Here is a 16,424-nt window from a genome sequence, read left to right as displayed (position 1 = left end):
CACGAGGGTTGCAGGTTCACGCCCCTGTGTTACCTCCGGCTTGGTCAGGCGTCCACACAGGCACGACTGTGTCTGCGGGTGGGAAGCCGGAATGAGGGTATGTGTCCTGGTCAGGGCGCCTGTTCGGCATGAAAAGAAGCGCTGGCAACTGCACATGGATCGGAGGAAGCATGTGTGTGTGTGTCTATGGCAGATCGGCAGAGGGGGTGCAGCAACCGGGGCAGCAGGGGGAGTTGGACAAGTACAATTGTGCAGAAATGGGGGGAGGGAGACATGAATAAATTGAGCAAGAATTGGATGCTTACCCAATACCCATTCTCTGTTTTACTAGGTTTCATAACAACACTCTTTGTATGTTTATTGATGTAGCAACCAAGCTAGTTGGCAAAAAGAAAGAAAATGTGAGGCAGCGCATGAGAGAAGAGAGAAAGTAACAGTTGGTGACAGACAGTCAGAGCCAAATAAAGCTCGGTGGACGAGGCGAGCAGAAGCACACGGCTCTGGAGGGGAAGCCTGGGGAGGAGGGATCAATGCCTTAGTGTGGTAATGAGTCTGGACGCAGGCCAGATGTCCAGATTATTGCTTGTGTCAGCCAACAGACAGACGGCTGCAACAATGGGCACAGGGGGCACGTATTTCACAGGGGGAGCCCACTGGGGGAAAAACTGGGCCCAGTATGGCCTGGCAATGGCCAAGGCATCTAAAGTCGTTCCTGGCCTGTCCCCTCCCGGAGTGTTCTCGGAGGTTACACAAATACTCTGAAAACAACAGGCATGGGAAACCCTTTGTGCGACTCCTCTGTAGGGAAACAGACTGGAAGACTTTTTACATTACTAGATTGGCTCACTGATGCCAATACAAGGAGCATTTCTCTAACCTTGTACAGTGAAAGAAAACAGATTGTGTTTTTTTAAGTGGCTGGGTATGTCTCTCAATGACAGCTGAAGATCATGGCAACAACAACAGCAAACTACTGAACTTACTGTATAACCCCAGCCATGTTTCTTGGCTTTCACATTTGAATTTGAGGGATCGATATAACATTATCAATATCATTCTGTGCAGATTATGTTAGGGTGGTAAGTAACACATTAGGCGCCGCTAGCCTAGCTCAGGTCAGGTCAGGCAAAGTTGTGGCTTGCTGCATTGACTGTTAACTCAATCAAGATTAAACGCATCAGATGGCAGCGCCATGACAGGTCAACAATGGTGAGTTCGTTGATAGCTCCTTGCACATATCGTCTTACACAGCATGTCATGACCGGGTTCACCCTCAGGGTTAAACACTAAGAGCGTACATGAAAACAACTGGCCATACTGAGCTGACTGAGCCTTTAAAAATACATAGCAAAATGTCACAGAAGAATCAAGTATAATGGCTCACATTTGTAACAGTTACAGCACTAATCCTTGTTTTTAAAGCTGGGAGGATCAGCTCAGAAATGGTTATTATAGCTGTGCTATTTCTAGTAACACCGGCCTATTATTCTGCTTATTAGTGTTTGAGTTCAAAAACCCTGCCATCATATGTGGCATGCTGCATTTTCCAGCACACGTTCAGTATAAACAGCCAAGCTACTATGGCTATTGGCTATGATTATTATACGCTACTGATTCAGACCAGGAGGCTCCATGACGAAGGCATAGGAAGGAATAGAAGACTTTTTCAGAGAGGTCCATCACTCGATCCCCGGGGGTGTTTAACAGCCAGATAGAGGATCATCAAAATGATAGAAACTTGGCTTTCTGTTCTTCCAGAAAGAGGCCCGGCCCGGGCAGAGTCCAATGAATCCAACAGTTGCGATATTGAGATTCAGGCAGGTCAATAAAACTGTAGAGCAGGCACGTGGTCTGGCTAGATCCAGGCTCCCACGCCATTCATTCAATAATAGCAGGCAGGCTGGGGGAAACAGCTCAAGGCCACTGCCACTGATCTAACATGAACACATGAGTGGCAGGCAGGCGTGCCACAGTCAGAGTGTTTATGAAGAGAAACGCCGGCTCAAATACTTTACTGGAAACTCTAATGCAGGGAACTGGTGGCTTGGCTCCACTTCGAGAATGTGAAACCATTCTGATCTTTCACATGTAAAACAACATGCATTCTGCTATCTGTACAGAATTATACACATACACACACATACTGTACATAAGCTGGCTAGCCTTTAGAATGTTATTACCTATATACTGAGATTAAGGTTAAGGACGTCTCAAAGGTTAAGGAAATTGCGACCTAGGCCCTAGCAGAGCAATCTAGTAAGAGAGTGGCGCCAGCGGAGGTCCAAAATGTGTGACTCAGTAGCCAATGAATAGCAATGAATGCTAAAATAAAGCTGATAATATACAATTTGATTCTATTAAACGTCTGACCCTTTCAAAGTACATCACAAACTGTCCATTTTGCTGCAACTCGACAGCGCTGCTTAATCCAGAAGCTTACTTCGGGGAACTTTTGTGAAGTAAAAAAACAACAACTGGTCCTTTGGAGTGAATGGAGATGTCACAACTCTTCTATTATATGGATCTGGGCCGAGCATTATCTGTCATGCTTTTGAGAGACTCCACTACACATTGTTGCCCACCTTAACCCGAGGCCATCTACTAAATACCATGGTTAGAGATCAGTTCCATACCCCCAGGCTTTGGGGTCTCTCCATCCCAAATCCACTGCATGTGTAATTTATATTAGCTCTTGTCTTCACAACCAATGGCAGAGAGACTGTACATGAATCCTTTACGCCAGAGATATATTTCAGTAGGCGGAGGCGGAGCGGCCACAATCTATTCATGAGAATCAAAGTAGCAGAGATGAAAGCTGCCCCCTATCTCCTAGTTCCATTTATGAATGAGAGAAGAGCCGGAGGGGGATACAGATACTGACTCAATCTAAGCAACAGTAACATCCATAAGTCACTTATCGGATCACAATGCTGTAACCAGCACGCCCGCGACAACAGGGCACCCGCGGAATTAACCCCCCCCCCCCCCCCTGTTGTGTTCCACTCCGTCTGTCTCCCCATAGGCTCAGGCGGACTACAGTGGGACGTTCCCCTGGACAAGACTAACTAACACTGGCAGCTGGGGGCTGCTGGTGACGTGAGAGGGCCAGCTTGGGCCAGTTTGGCTCAGTTTAGCATGAGATCTGCAGGGACGCAAACCTTTCCACTGCCTGGAACTTTATGAATGGCAGAATGGGGAAGCATGTGGCACACGATGTTTTCATCAAAGCTACAAAATAATCACATTAAGAAGAGATTGGTGAATCACACTACTGGTTCCATCTTTATCGATAATAACTTAAGTCTAAAAGTATCAACTTGCGTGCCATGAACACAGAGTATCACCTAATCACTGACAGGGGTATTAACCCTAACATACATGTATTTGATGGTGGGAGGAAACTGGAGCACCCAGAAGAAACCCACATGAACACAGAGCAGAGCAGAGACGAGAACATGCAAACTGCAGGGACCTGGGACAGACCAGGGTTCAAACCTGGGACCTTCTTGCTGTGTGAGGCAACAATGCTAACCAGCTCCAACACTGGCTCCTGCAAGACAGGGCCAGGAGAGTGGGAGGTCACCACAAAAGATATCTTTGTGACCACTACTTGTTTCAGCAGTCAGCACTTCAAAATCAGAGAGACAGCAGTCGGTAGCACTAGCACTGGTAGAAGACACGAAATAAAAAAAACACGATTTCAGACGGCAGCCCGTCTTTATTGTCATACGAACACACTAAAACACATGCATGCGGCCACTACACACACTCATGCTGACGGTGGCCGGTGAAATATGTCCTCTGCATTTGACCCATCCAGGCTTGTCCTTTCCTCCAGGGGGCAGGCCAGAAGCAGTGGTCGCTATTTCTTTCCAGCGCCCGGGGACCTTCATTGGACCATCATTGGACCAACTTCAGATGTTGTCGTCACTGGTCGGATGACGATCTTCTGCATGTTTTAGTGGGGGGTTATGTACGGAGGAACCCCCTGGGGGGTACGGGGAGAACATGCAAACTCCACACAGAAAGCCCCTTTCGACGAGATAGCCCACCTGGGCAGTAGGCACTGAAGATATGGGGGGGTCACAACTCCAGCGCCCACAGCGTCCCAGGTGGGAATCGAACCCAGGACCTTCGAGCTGTGAGGCGACAGCGCTTACCACTGCACCACCGTACCCTAAGACCAGTGCAGTGCACTCAAGGATGTAAAACACACTTCAAACTACACTCGATGGTTATATAAGTCTAAAGTATAAATATTTAAACCATTGGTGAATTGGGCCTACATGTATAATTGGTTATTGTACACATCACGCTGTTTGAGTATGTGCCCAATGCAAACTAGGCCAAGCAAGATATCTGATGTGAAACTTGGGTTTAGACTCCACAGAAATCATGCACAAACACAATCACCCAATTTCCATCAAATGTTCCCCGATTTAAAAATAGCTCTCTAACACCTGAATGGCTAAACAATAACAATGAATCTATCCCAGTGGTTAAGTCATGCTCATTGACCTGATATAGCACGGTAGCAACATGCTAGCTACACTGACAAAACTGGCACCTCATTAACTCAAACTCTAGAGTAAGTAACATTATGTGTACAAGCACACAACACACACCCATAGAACACACACTTTAAGCTCTGCAGAAAGATGAGTTGATCCTGGGTGTGTCTCCTCCTCGCTCCTACCTTAGGGTGTATTCACACCTGTAGGTCGTTTGCTTTGTTCGTATTTGTTCGTGTTTGTTTGTAGTATTGCCAAGCCTCCTGGATTGGCAAGGAGACACTCCGGTAGGCTAATAGCCTCTCGGATGGAAAAGATAACTCCCAGAGATTTTCCTATATGATTATAAGAATGCGTTTTGTTAGACCTACATTGTAGGCTACGTCGGGCGTGCCCCGTGCGAGGAGAGAGAGAGAGAGAAAGAAAGAGGGAGGGATCGGGAGAGAGAGAGAGAGAGGGAGAAAGTTATTTATTTATGTAGGCTATGTAGCCTATGTATTTATTTAGCCTATTTAGGCTATCGGGAATTTGGAGATAGAAGATCAAAGACCCTCGCAACTTAGATCTGCTATTACTATCACGGAGACTTCAGAGGATTCGCCTACACATAGGCTATATGAACACGTGTCCTGTCAGGAATAAAATATTAATAAATAATTTAATAATAGCCTACGGACATTTCGAGGAAGACATGCAATCAGTCTGATTGTCTGATTGAACCAGACAATCTTATCACAAAGAAGGCTGGATCTGATTACCACGACTTGTTTTCATTTATTGAATGCAGACCAGAGGTAAGTTGATTGAGTTCAAACTGCTGATGTGATGATCCAGAAATCCCCCAAAGTATCCATGCAAGTCACAAGTCGCCAAAACAGGATCTGAATGAAGATGTTGTTTTTGAATGATAAAAATGCTCGTTCTTCAGGCCATTACGCACAGCGCAGCTGACTACGGCAGCTGGTTTATCCAAAAATGTACACTGTTTCCTGCAGTTGTGGCGGATCGAGGTCGGATCACGTTCTCACCACAAACGAACCGCACCAGAGTTTGTTTAAAGCGGACCGAGACCACCCTTTCTTGGCGAGCTCAGTCCGCTTGTTTTGTCCCGCATCCGAGTGCGATTGCTGTGTTCACCCTCCCCCAAACGAACCGCACCGAGGGGGAAAACGCTCTCTGTTTCGGAACAACTGCTCCAAACGAGATAGGTGTGAATACACCCTTATTAATGCAGGCTTAGCCCAGATATTGAATCTTCAACTACATTAATTCATTCAGTCCATCTATTAATAGCCGGCTCTGATAGATGCTTTATTGATTATGGACTCATCCTCAAAGATAAATAAGCTATTTGTAGTATTGTATAGCATATACAGTATGCTAGGGCACAAAAAGACCAAATCACACGTTACATTAGGAAACCCATTATGATTCAGAATGGTGCAGGCTTAGTGAATAGCTGTTCAGCACAGAAAGGTAGTAGGTACACAAAACTGCAACTTGACTTACCATTCAAAGTGCAACAATTGTACAGGACTTATCTTGGTGCCAGTGGTGCAGAGCCATAGTAAAACACATTAGATACAGTGCGGCTGACAGCCATGGCAGACGCATGACTACGCAAGTTACTCCAAGTGTGTTCTTAGAAAGAACCATGCATCTGTTGGGAGCAGTGCGTGTGGCACAGTTGTATGTCAAGTTGAGACAGGAACGGGGTCATAAAATGCACAAGACTGCGGGGGCCATGGTTTCATCTTCCTGACCATTGATGGTGTTGGCTTCCCCCGGAGTGCCTACAGACGCCTCTCCATCTGACCTTGCAGTCCTGCCGCGACACGATCACATCGACCGTCTGCCGGCGCGCGTGCGCGGCCTCCGCATTATGTGCGCATTTTCCTGCTGTTCAGCAGTCACGCGGATGTACACATAGGTATGTTAACGATTAGCCGTTAATTGCCATTAAACGGTTAATTGCCATTAAGATCTGTATTGACTTTTATACCAGCAGAGGGCGGTAATGTTACTTCACCCAAACTACTGGTGCAATAGAAGAAATGGCGAGGCAAGATGAAGCGGTCAAAGCGTAACGTTAGCCAAGCGTGGGAGCATGAATGCATGTGAATTGGCTTTTACACAGTAAAAGAGGCCGATGCAAAAGGTAAATATTGTGACGGAATTCTCAAATGCAGCTCGAGTACATCGTCAATGTTGTACCAGCTGAAAGGTCAGCAGCCGACGGTAACGTGCAGTGCAAGGCGAAAGTGAAAGTGTTAGCTAGAAGAAGCTGTAGCGATGTGCGTGCAGACAGAGACAAGTCAGAGGATTTGCATTATGGTAGAAAAGGACAAGATGGCGATAAACGTGAACCGTACATATTTGAAGCAGGCTATTGCCTCCCCCTCAAGATAGGTGCGCTTTTTTTGTTAATGATTAATCGACTATTGATTGTTAACGTGTTCAACTCTCGGGTTATGGAAAATGCACGTAAACCTACATCAGGCAGACATACGTAACCAGGCCAGGATCCAGCTTTCCCTGCACCAACCAGAGAAATGTGAGGCTACATTTTACTGTATGCCTATTTTCTCCTGTTCTAATGCGCTTTCATGAATTATTTGCTGTTTGGGAACAGGAGCTCAGAACTGAGTTATGTCTTTTGAGATGGTGAGAAGGCTGTTCTGTCGAGGCAACGTGGCAGATTCATCTCACTGTGAGCTTATGTTTGCACCGCACTTTTCCAATGGCTCGTAAATAAGGTTCCATACTGAAGATCAGAGCATCAAATCGATTTTAGAAAATGGATACCGGTAGTTCCTGTACTCAGTTCTGATTTGAGTCATGTTTTTGAAACCCGTGTCTAAGACAGGGGGCTAAGACATTACCTGTTCTTAGGGCTGCACAATGAATTGTAAATCACAATTTCAGTTTAACAATCTTAATGCTGAAACATTCGGAATATTCACTGTAGTTGGAAAATATCCAAGATAAGATAGGATGCCAAACTTGTAAAATAATGTTGTCCCTCAAATCATCAAGAGTAATAATCATAGTTAATAATAATCATCATCCCATAATCATGCAGCTGTTTAGCTGAGCTGTCACTGCTGTGGGTAGTTTGTGATTAAAGTTTGAGCAGTAGAATTAATTAAGAGAGGGGGGGGGTCAATATTGTCAACTGTAATCAACCAAATTGCACGCGGCTGCATTTTCTTGTCTTTTTTTAAGAAGGAATAAAGGTGTTTCACACAGCCTGCTTGCCTGCCTGTTGAGCAGAATCTATGGCGGCCTGCAAATCAAGTTGCAGTAAGACAAAATACCTGCATTATATTCACAAAGATCAAGACTACTGGAATGCTAATATAGCAGACGCTTTGTCTCGAAATGATGTAGATGGCCTAATGTGTCCACATGAATCACAATTAATTGAATGATTGCAATATTCAGAAGTATTGTCAAAATGATGCAGACGTGTTGGAGGAGAGGAGGTGAGGGAGGAGGAGTCTGCCTGCCAAGGACCTACTCATCATCTCATAAGCCTTCATCATCTAGAAGACAGGTCAATAACAGTGTGCATGACAAATCATTACAATGACTTCTGTCTTGGCATTAGAAGAGGCATTGCATGAGCATAGTGACTTTGTGTGTGTGTACACGCGTGTATTTATGTATGCGAGTGTTCACAACCCCCCCTCACCACACAGGAACCCCCCACTATCCACCATGCCTTGCAGACTGAAGAGGAGCAGTGAGCTGAGGAAAAGAGAGTCTTGTGTGAAGAAATGGTTATTAGGCTGGCTGCAGGTTAAGTGATGGAGGGAAGGACGTGAAGTGGAACAGAGGAGAGGAGAGGGTCCATGCTAGGGCACATGGAGCAGAATAGAAAGGCCCAATGGGAGCTGATATGACACGAGCAGCAGGCCCAGACAGGGGATTTAGTGTCGTGTTGGGCTTTTGTGCCACATTATTATCAGCCAGTGATCCGCCAAGCTCATGGGCAGCTCTCAATCCCTTCAGACGGGAGCGCTCTGTTCCCCTGCAGTCTCCCTCCCCACGCTGCCTGCAGCCACTATGCAGACAGTCTCCCTCCCCACGCTGCCTGCAGCCACTATGCAGACAGTCTCCCTCCCCACGCTGCCTGCAGCCACTATGCAGACAGTCTCCCTCCCCACGCTGCCTGCAGCCACTATGCAGACAGTCTCCCTCCCCACGCTGCCTGCAGCCACTATGCAGACAGTCTCCCTCCCCACGCTGCCTGCAGCCACTATGCAGACAGTCTCCCTCCCCACGCTGCCTGCAGCCACTATGCAGACAGTCTCCCTCCCCACGCTGCCTGCAGCCACTATGCAGACAGTCTCCCTCCCCACGCTGCCTGCAGCCACTATGCAGACAGTCTCCCTCCCCACGCTGCCTGCAGCCACTATGCAGACAGTCTCCCTCCCCACGCTGCCTGCAGCCACTATGCAGACAGTCTCCCTCCCCACGCTGCTGCAGCCACTATGCAGACAGTCTCCCTCCCCACGCTGCTGCAGCCACTATGCAGACAGTCTCCCTCCCCACGCTGCTGCAGCCACTATGCAGACAGACTGAGGCTTAGCTGCTGTTATTGAAGCCACAGGCAGGGGGTGCTTCCTCACTTTCACACGAAGAAGAGAAATTCTTAGGCATGAAAGAAATGGAGAGATATGATGCTTCGTAAATAATGGCACCATTTGTGTCTTGAAAAAGAGTAGGCAGGCGAGATCTGGAGGCTGAACAGCAGCTCCTCAGTCCTCATATCATCATCTGAATAAGCTGACACAAAAAGACTGATCCTCGCAGGACAACCTCTACCTTAAGGTCTTTGCACATACAGCCAGGTTTTTTTTCGTATGATTTTTTTTGATCCATCATCTGAAAAGAATCTTTACGCACAGAAACCTCGCACACTTGAGTCCGTGCGTTTTATTAATAAGTTTGTCGTTCTATTCGCAATACGAGACAAATATTCATCCTCTCCTGTATCCACATACAAGATGACAGGTGACACAGGCAGCAGTGGCTGATCTGCAGCAGCGGTGATGTGGCCTGGAGAAGGCAGATGGCAGCAGGTGGGGGAACGGTAGCCGTATCGCACGTATCTCACTGGACAGGGGCTCCAAGGCTGTATATATACTCACCTTCACCTGGTCAAGCCGGCTGTGGTGCGCCGCGGCCGGGTGCTGCTGCAGCACCGCTCCCCCGGGGAAGAGGGAGCAAAGAGGGGCCAGTGAGTGGAGCGAGCACTGCGTCTCTCTGGCTGCCTCTCAGCTCAGACTGCCCCCAAACACAGACACACACACACACGGGTCAAACAGCTCGCACACGGCTTTTGACTGATGCGGAAAAACGCTGAAAATCAAACCTGTTCCGAAAACTTTCATGACAGACGAAGGTTTCGGGAGTCAGTGTGTAAACGTGAGTGATGAAACATACAGACTTGGTGTGTTAAAAGCCTTTAGTGTCAACATAAAAGTAGGCATTCCAAACAGATTTGGTCTGTCTGCAGATTAAGCAGCCAAGCTACTGTGAGACAGGATGCTTGTTGGCACCTGTCCAGCTGTAACTAGTGTGTCTTCTGTCAATCAGGAAGCAGTCATTGAGCATGCTCCTGCCCTCCGGGCATGGAAATGTGTCAAAGGAAACTCACCAGCAACACTACATCAGCCTCTAAAGGTTACGGTACGACTCTTTGTCTTTCTGTCAACACAAGATCACAAACTAAACCCGCTGATATTAGGTACTGACGTCACCTGTACCTCCTGTGCCACAGATAAGGCTATTTTGGCGATGCGGGCTGGCAGAGTGGTCAGATGTTTCCACAGCACAGTAGAGAAGAGGACATGAGTGGCGTGGTGTGGCACCACTGGCACGTGGGGGGTAAGACAGGCACAGCTGATGGACAGACAGCCCATGGGTGGATTAGGTGCTAAGCCTGGCCTGGCAGAGGGCTGCCCTTGATGCACTGTGCTGATTAGAAGCTAAAGGAAATGGGTGTTGGAAAGGGGGGGTGCAAGCTACGGCTCTCAGGAGGAGGGGGGGAAAAACAAGATGAATGAAGCAAAACCGTTAACTAGACCTGGAACCATGAGGTGCCAACTCTCCATGCTGGCCCGGGGCAGCACAGCATATAGTCCAAACAGATTGGCTATACTTCCAGGTGGATAACTCGCACCTGTCAGCAGCAGAAATGGTTTTAAGTTGTGGTAAACAAACAATACACAAGTCAACTAAAGAAAACATTCGTGAAATCGGGTTGTGTTTGGGGCTGTAATGCCCAATATAGCTAAATAATGGATTAGGTTTAGCCTTTTTCCTAACAGTATGGAGATTGTTAGGAGCCAGTCTAGGGCTTAATAATTTGGATTGGCAAAACTATTTACAAATACAATGATACAATAAAAGAAATGGCACGAGCCATCACAGAACAAGCGAAATGCATTGCATTAAAATAATCAAATCAAGTATAGAAAGATAAAAGAATACAAAATACTCCCACTTTTAGATGCACATTGTGAGTGAACGGTTGAACCGATATGTTTTTCTTTCATTTTCTTTTCCCCTGTCCTTCCTTATTCTACTCTTCATCTGATATTTACATCAGATCTCACTGCCTAAGGCAGACAAGCATCATAGATTCTCATCTTGGTCAAAGACCCTCACCATGGTGAGGATGGATGTGAATCATGCAGGGTAAAGCTCCTTCGCCCACCCGCCCCCCAACCCCCCAACCCCCACCCAGATCTAGCGTTCACTCGTGCAAATAAGCATTACCCGGACAAGACCAATGAAAATTCATACTTGCCCGTGTCAGCTCTGTTGGGATCCTCAACAGAACCGGTTAAAATAAAGGCTATTCAAAAGCTAAGCTGAAAACTGAAAAGGTACATTTTTAGCAGTCATTTGAAAAAGATTTGAAAAGAGCACATGTCTAATATTCTTTGGGAGGATGTTCCACAGTTTAGCGGCATTGCTGCATAGTTAAACAAGCGTGAATTCGCAATAGCTGCGACCACATACTAGGCAAACGATTCCTAGGCTTGCCCGCTGCGCTGCCTTGCCGAGCTGGCCTTGCAGCTTGCATACGTAGCTCGGCCACTGTGTGGCCTCGCCCGCCCTGCAGCTCGACATCGCGGCCTAGCCTGCTCTATGACATCGTAATTAGGGCAATTACCTAATTAAAAAACGTGGCTCCGACAGGTCACCCGCACAGCCCAGGGGCAGAAGAAGCCATCGTCTCCGTCCGGTTCCTCCCCATTCTACCTACTTCTACTCCCATCACGTATAGCCTCAGACTGATGATGACACAAACACCTTTACAGACACAGACACTTGACCTCCATGCCAAATTTCAGCCTCCTACGTCAGAAAGAAAACTGTGGCCGGCAATGGTAGTGAACCTTTTGTGGACCGACAGACCAACCAATCAACCAACCAACCGACAGACGGCTAAAAAAAGGCTGCATCGCATCCTCAATCTTCTTTTGAGTGGGGTTCTATACTTTTAACGAACCCGCAGCCCTGAGGACTCTTGATGGAATCTAGAACAACAAACAGCGATAACATCTGGAACTCATCATCTCCTTTTCAGTGGACAGCCCGCTGTCAGAACTACATAATGTCTGTGTATTGCTTGCTAATCACAAGAGCTTAAAAGGGTCTTACTTTGGTTAAATAAGATGAAAAATAAAATACTGTAGCGCTGCCGATGCAGCACCAGAAGTAAGCAGCACTGGTACTTTATTGTTGTGACGTCATGCTGATTCTGATATATGGCCTATAGGAACTGATCGATTCCAACGCTCAGAAAAATGCTTGCCGAGAAAACAGGATACTTTCTTCACAGGAGTGGAGGTGGAAGCGGGGCAGGAGTGGAGGTGGAGGCGGGGCATAAGTGGAGGCAAAGGGCGGGGCAGGAGTGGAGGCGAAGGGCGGGGCATAAGTGGAGGCGGAGGGCGGGGCAGGAGTGGAGGTGGAGGGCGGGGCATAAGTGGAGGTGGAGGGTGGGGCAAGAGTGGAGGTGGAGGGTGGGGCAAGAGTGGAGGTGAAGGGCGGGGCAGGAGTGGAGGTGGAGGCGGGGCAGGAGTGGAGGTAGAGGCGGGGCAGGAGTGGAGGTGGAGGGCAGGAGTGGAGGTGGAGGGCAGGGCAGGAGTGGAGGTGGAGGGCAGGGCAGGAGTGGAGGTGAAGGGCAGGAGTGGAGGGTGGGGCAGGAGTGGAGGCGGAGGGCGGGGCAGGAGTGGAGGTGGAGGCGGGGCATAAGTGGAGGCAGAGGGCGGGGCAGGAGAGGTGGAGGCGGGGCAGGAGTGGAGGTAGAGGCGGGGCAGGAGTGGAGGTGGAGGGAGGGGCAGGAGTGGAGGTGGAGGGTGGGGCAGGAGTGGAGGTGAAGGGCAGGGCAGGAGTGGAGGGTGGGGCAGGAGTGGAGGTGGAGGGCAGGGCAGGAGTGGAGGTGGAGGGCAGGGCAGGAGTGGAGGTGGAGGGCAGGGCAGGAGTGGAGGTGGAGGGCAGGGCAGGAGTGGAGGTGGAGGTGGAGGGCAGGGCAGGAGTGGAGGTGGAGGGCAGGGCAGGAGTGGAGGTGAAGGGCAGGGCAGGAGTGGAGGTGGAGGGCAGGGCAGGAGTGGAGGTGAAGGGCAGGGCAGGAGTGGAGGGTGGGGCAGGAGTGGAGGCAGAGGGCGGGGCAGGAGTGGAGGTGGAGGCGGGGCATAAGTGGAGGCAGAGGGCGGGGCAGGAGAGGTGGAGGCGGGGCAGGAGTGGAGGTAGAGGCGGGGCAGGAGTGGAGGTGGAGGGAGGGGCAGGAGTGGAGGTGGAGGGTGGGGCAGGAGTGGAGGTGAAGGGCAGGGGTTGACAAAGTTAGGTTGTCTGTGGCAGTTAACAGCACAAGCTGCTGCATAATTCATGCATTCACTCTTGTGACTGCAGCAGCGGCTGCATCGGTCGAGGGTTCTCTATGCATCTACTCTTGTGTTGATTTATAATTCTACAGTATACATGTATACTACTGTAATACAATGCATCGGCCTTCAGTGTCATAACACAATCTTTGGTCATAGAAATTTGGGCAGCACCACTAAATCTCTGTGCTGAAATAGGATGTTTTTCATGACATTTGGTTTTATCACTGAAGATTCATTACCGTCCCCTATATCCATAATTGGAAAAGAAGAGTATGTCTTCCAACCATTAATCTCTGATGTCACACAAATGTATAACTCCATTTTGAAGGTATTGGAAAATATTAAAATAGTTTGCTAACTTCAAGTTGATCGATTGGGAATATGGGTTTACAATGTCTGGTTCATATTGTTAGCTGCTATAAAAGAAGGCTTGTTTTACGGTTTCATTTCCCAGTTTGAAAGCTCTACAAGCCTATAAAATCACTTTCCCATTAATGGTCAAGGGAGGAGATCCAAGTGCTAGGCTAAGTGTGTCTTGATGGTATCACAGTGTTGATTCTGTGTACCTCTGTAGTAGTAGTGACACACTGTGCGTTATTTCTGCATGCATGTGCCCTGCTGATGCCATACATTTTGAGTTGTGAAGCAATATGCCCAGAAATAAATAAGTTACAAATACAAATAAGTCGCCACCAGTCTGAAAAGTCAAACTCAGTGTGAGAGGACACTCAGGACAGTTTGCTTTAAATTGCCCTGTCACTAAAATGAAAGACTCAACTCAACTGCATCTCAATTTGAGTTACAGTTGGGTATATTTTAGTGGCTTTGCCATGGAAGCCAACTGTAACTCAAATTGAGATACCAGGCTGAGCCCACGTTTATTTATTTGGTTATTTATGTGATTAGCCCACATTTGTGCGATGCAAAATGTAACTATATAATTTTGTTCTGCACCATTTCACCTAGTGTGCACTGCAGATAAACTGCACGCATTATAAATAATAATGTGACAGTTTATTGATCGCTGTAGGGAAATTGCTGCCCCCATCCGGAGAGGTCAGAGTGCAGGGTCAGCTACAGGACAGCGCTCCTGGAGATGGGAGGGATGCAGTGCCTTGCTCAAGGACACTTAAGCAGGACAAATGTGTGCCAAGACAGGGTTTGGATACAGGTGTGACAGGGATTGGACACAGGTGGTCTGGTTGAGGGGTGGACTCTAGGCCACTCTGTCACCCAAATAAACTCCAATGTAACTTCCCCTTAACTTTCAGGACTACCTTTGCCCATTATCAAGCCTCATCAACACATAGCCAACCACTCTTTAATCAAACATGAACACCTAAACACACCACAGCTCAGCTGAGCTAACTAAGCAGCCTTTGCAGGCCTTAGTATTAAGTAAACAGATATCTCTTTGTGTATTCAATTGAGTTATACTATGCGATGAAGCCGGGCCGCATCCTCTTTCTCTGGCAAACACAATTGAGATGCAGTGGAAAGTTACTGGTGCATTGAAGGAGTGAGGCTCAGAACCGAATCACAATGACTGTATTATTAGCCCCACGGCGCTACATGCCATTCGGTGGATACTTGTTTCTGTGCTTTAAGACTTGTGGTTATGGTCACTGCAGACATGATATTCGGTTCCCTTCTCCCGTCCAGTTTTTCTGAGATGAGGGTACAGTACAGTATATTGCAGGCAGGGCAATGGATGGGCTCTGAAGTTGGTCCCAGGTTAGATGGGTGCCAGCTTTGATAGGTCAGGTGTCTCCACACTTTTTCATGTCAAGGATGCTCAAGTAGGACCACACACACCCATTTTATAATCTGATCTCCATATGAGAAGAATTTTGTTATCTGCCTCTACTAAGGGGTGAGTGGAGAACGTGAAACGTCATCCTTACACACTAACTTGTAGGAAATTAAATAACATTGAAATCGAACTAGCTTAAACCTAATTTTGCTAAGGACCCCCGGGAACCCTCACAAGACCCCCTGGGATTCCTGGACCCCAGCTTGGCAACCACTGAGCTAGGTAATCACAGAGCTAGCTACTGTAGCAAGTTTGTACTTCCAGAAAGCTGGCCTTCTTGCGGTAACGAGACAATAACCATAGAATCATAGACATTTGACATTTTTTTCTCTCACACATGAAACGGGTGTGTACATACCCTCCACCCGGGAGCGAAGATCGGACACGGTTCTCTGGACGGGCGGCATCTCTCCACGCAGAGCCCGGGCGATGGCACCTGTCAAGCGGCCGCGGCGGCTTGATAACTCGGCTCCCTTTGGCTGCTTCTTTTCACCCGTTAAGGATTTTCAAAAACCAGCGAACATTCAGTGGAACAGCCTCTCTCATGCGGACAGCAATGCTGCGTTTAACTGCTCACGAATACGATGAACTATGAGATATAGTCGACATTAATTTCCTTGTGACACCATGCCAAGGGAATCACGACTTCACGGATCCCCCCCGCATCCTGTGTGTGTACACGGCGGCTTGGACGAGCAAAGACGCGGTTAGAAACGCAGAAGTGAACACGGGCTTCCCATTAACTGAAATGAGGGGGACGGTGCCGCTTCACGTTATGGACTGTACCATCGAAACTGCAGGGGGGTGGGACGACTGAATAACAAGTAAGTACCGAGCAAAACAGCTTGAATAATTGATTTCGCTGGGGCTATACCTACATACAGTCAATGGGCTATACAAAAGACAAAGCGGTGGATTTTAAGAGCCTTTGGAATACTGATTAAAAGATATAAATAGATTTCTGAAGCCACCCAATATTGTTCGCTGGTGAGCCCTCCTCGCGCACGCGCAAACGCGCGCGCGCGCACACACACACAGACAGACGTATGCACTGCAGTTGTGGACGAGAGGAAATAGCAAATCCTATAATAAGAATGCGAAGTGTCTGTCTGTCTGTCTGTCTGTCTGTCTGTGAGTGAGTGAGCAAGAGTGTTCGACCACAGCTATGCCATTTTACATGCTGAATCTTTCAGG

The 16,424-nt window shown here is 48.0% G+C and overlaps 1 protein-coding gene across 3 annotated transcripts in view; it reads right to left on the bottom strand.

The window, feature by feature from the left end:
• The window catches only part of atp8a1 (ATPase phospholipid transporting 8A1), a 142,772-nt gene extending 126,969 nt beyond the window's left edge, over positions 1-15,803 (bottom strand). For all 3 annotated transcript variants that reach the window (XM_083651631.1, XM_083651633.1, XM_083651632.1), the window contains exon 1: positions 15,589-15,803. In XM_083651631.1, coding sequence (XP_083507757.1) covers positions 15,589-15,637 — 49 coding nt within the window. In that variant the 5' untranslated portion in view covers positions 15,638-15,803. The remainder of the gene's footprint in view (positions 1-15,588) is intronic.
• Positions 15,804-16,424: the final 621 nt, after the last annotated feature.

This window comes from Poromitra crassiceps, assembly GCF_964638095.1.
Source record: "Poromitra crassiceps genome assembly, chromosome: 15".
In the NCBI taxonomy this organism is placed as follows: domain Eukaryota; kingdom Metazoa; phylum Chordata; class Actinopteri; order Beryciformes; family Melamphaidae; genus Poromitra; species Poromitra crassiceps.
This window is presented reverse-complemented; position numbering and strand designations above follow the sequence as displayed.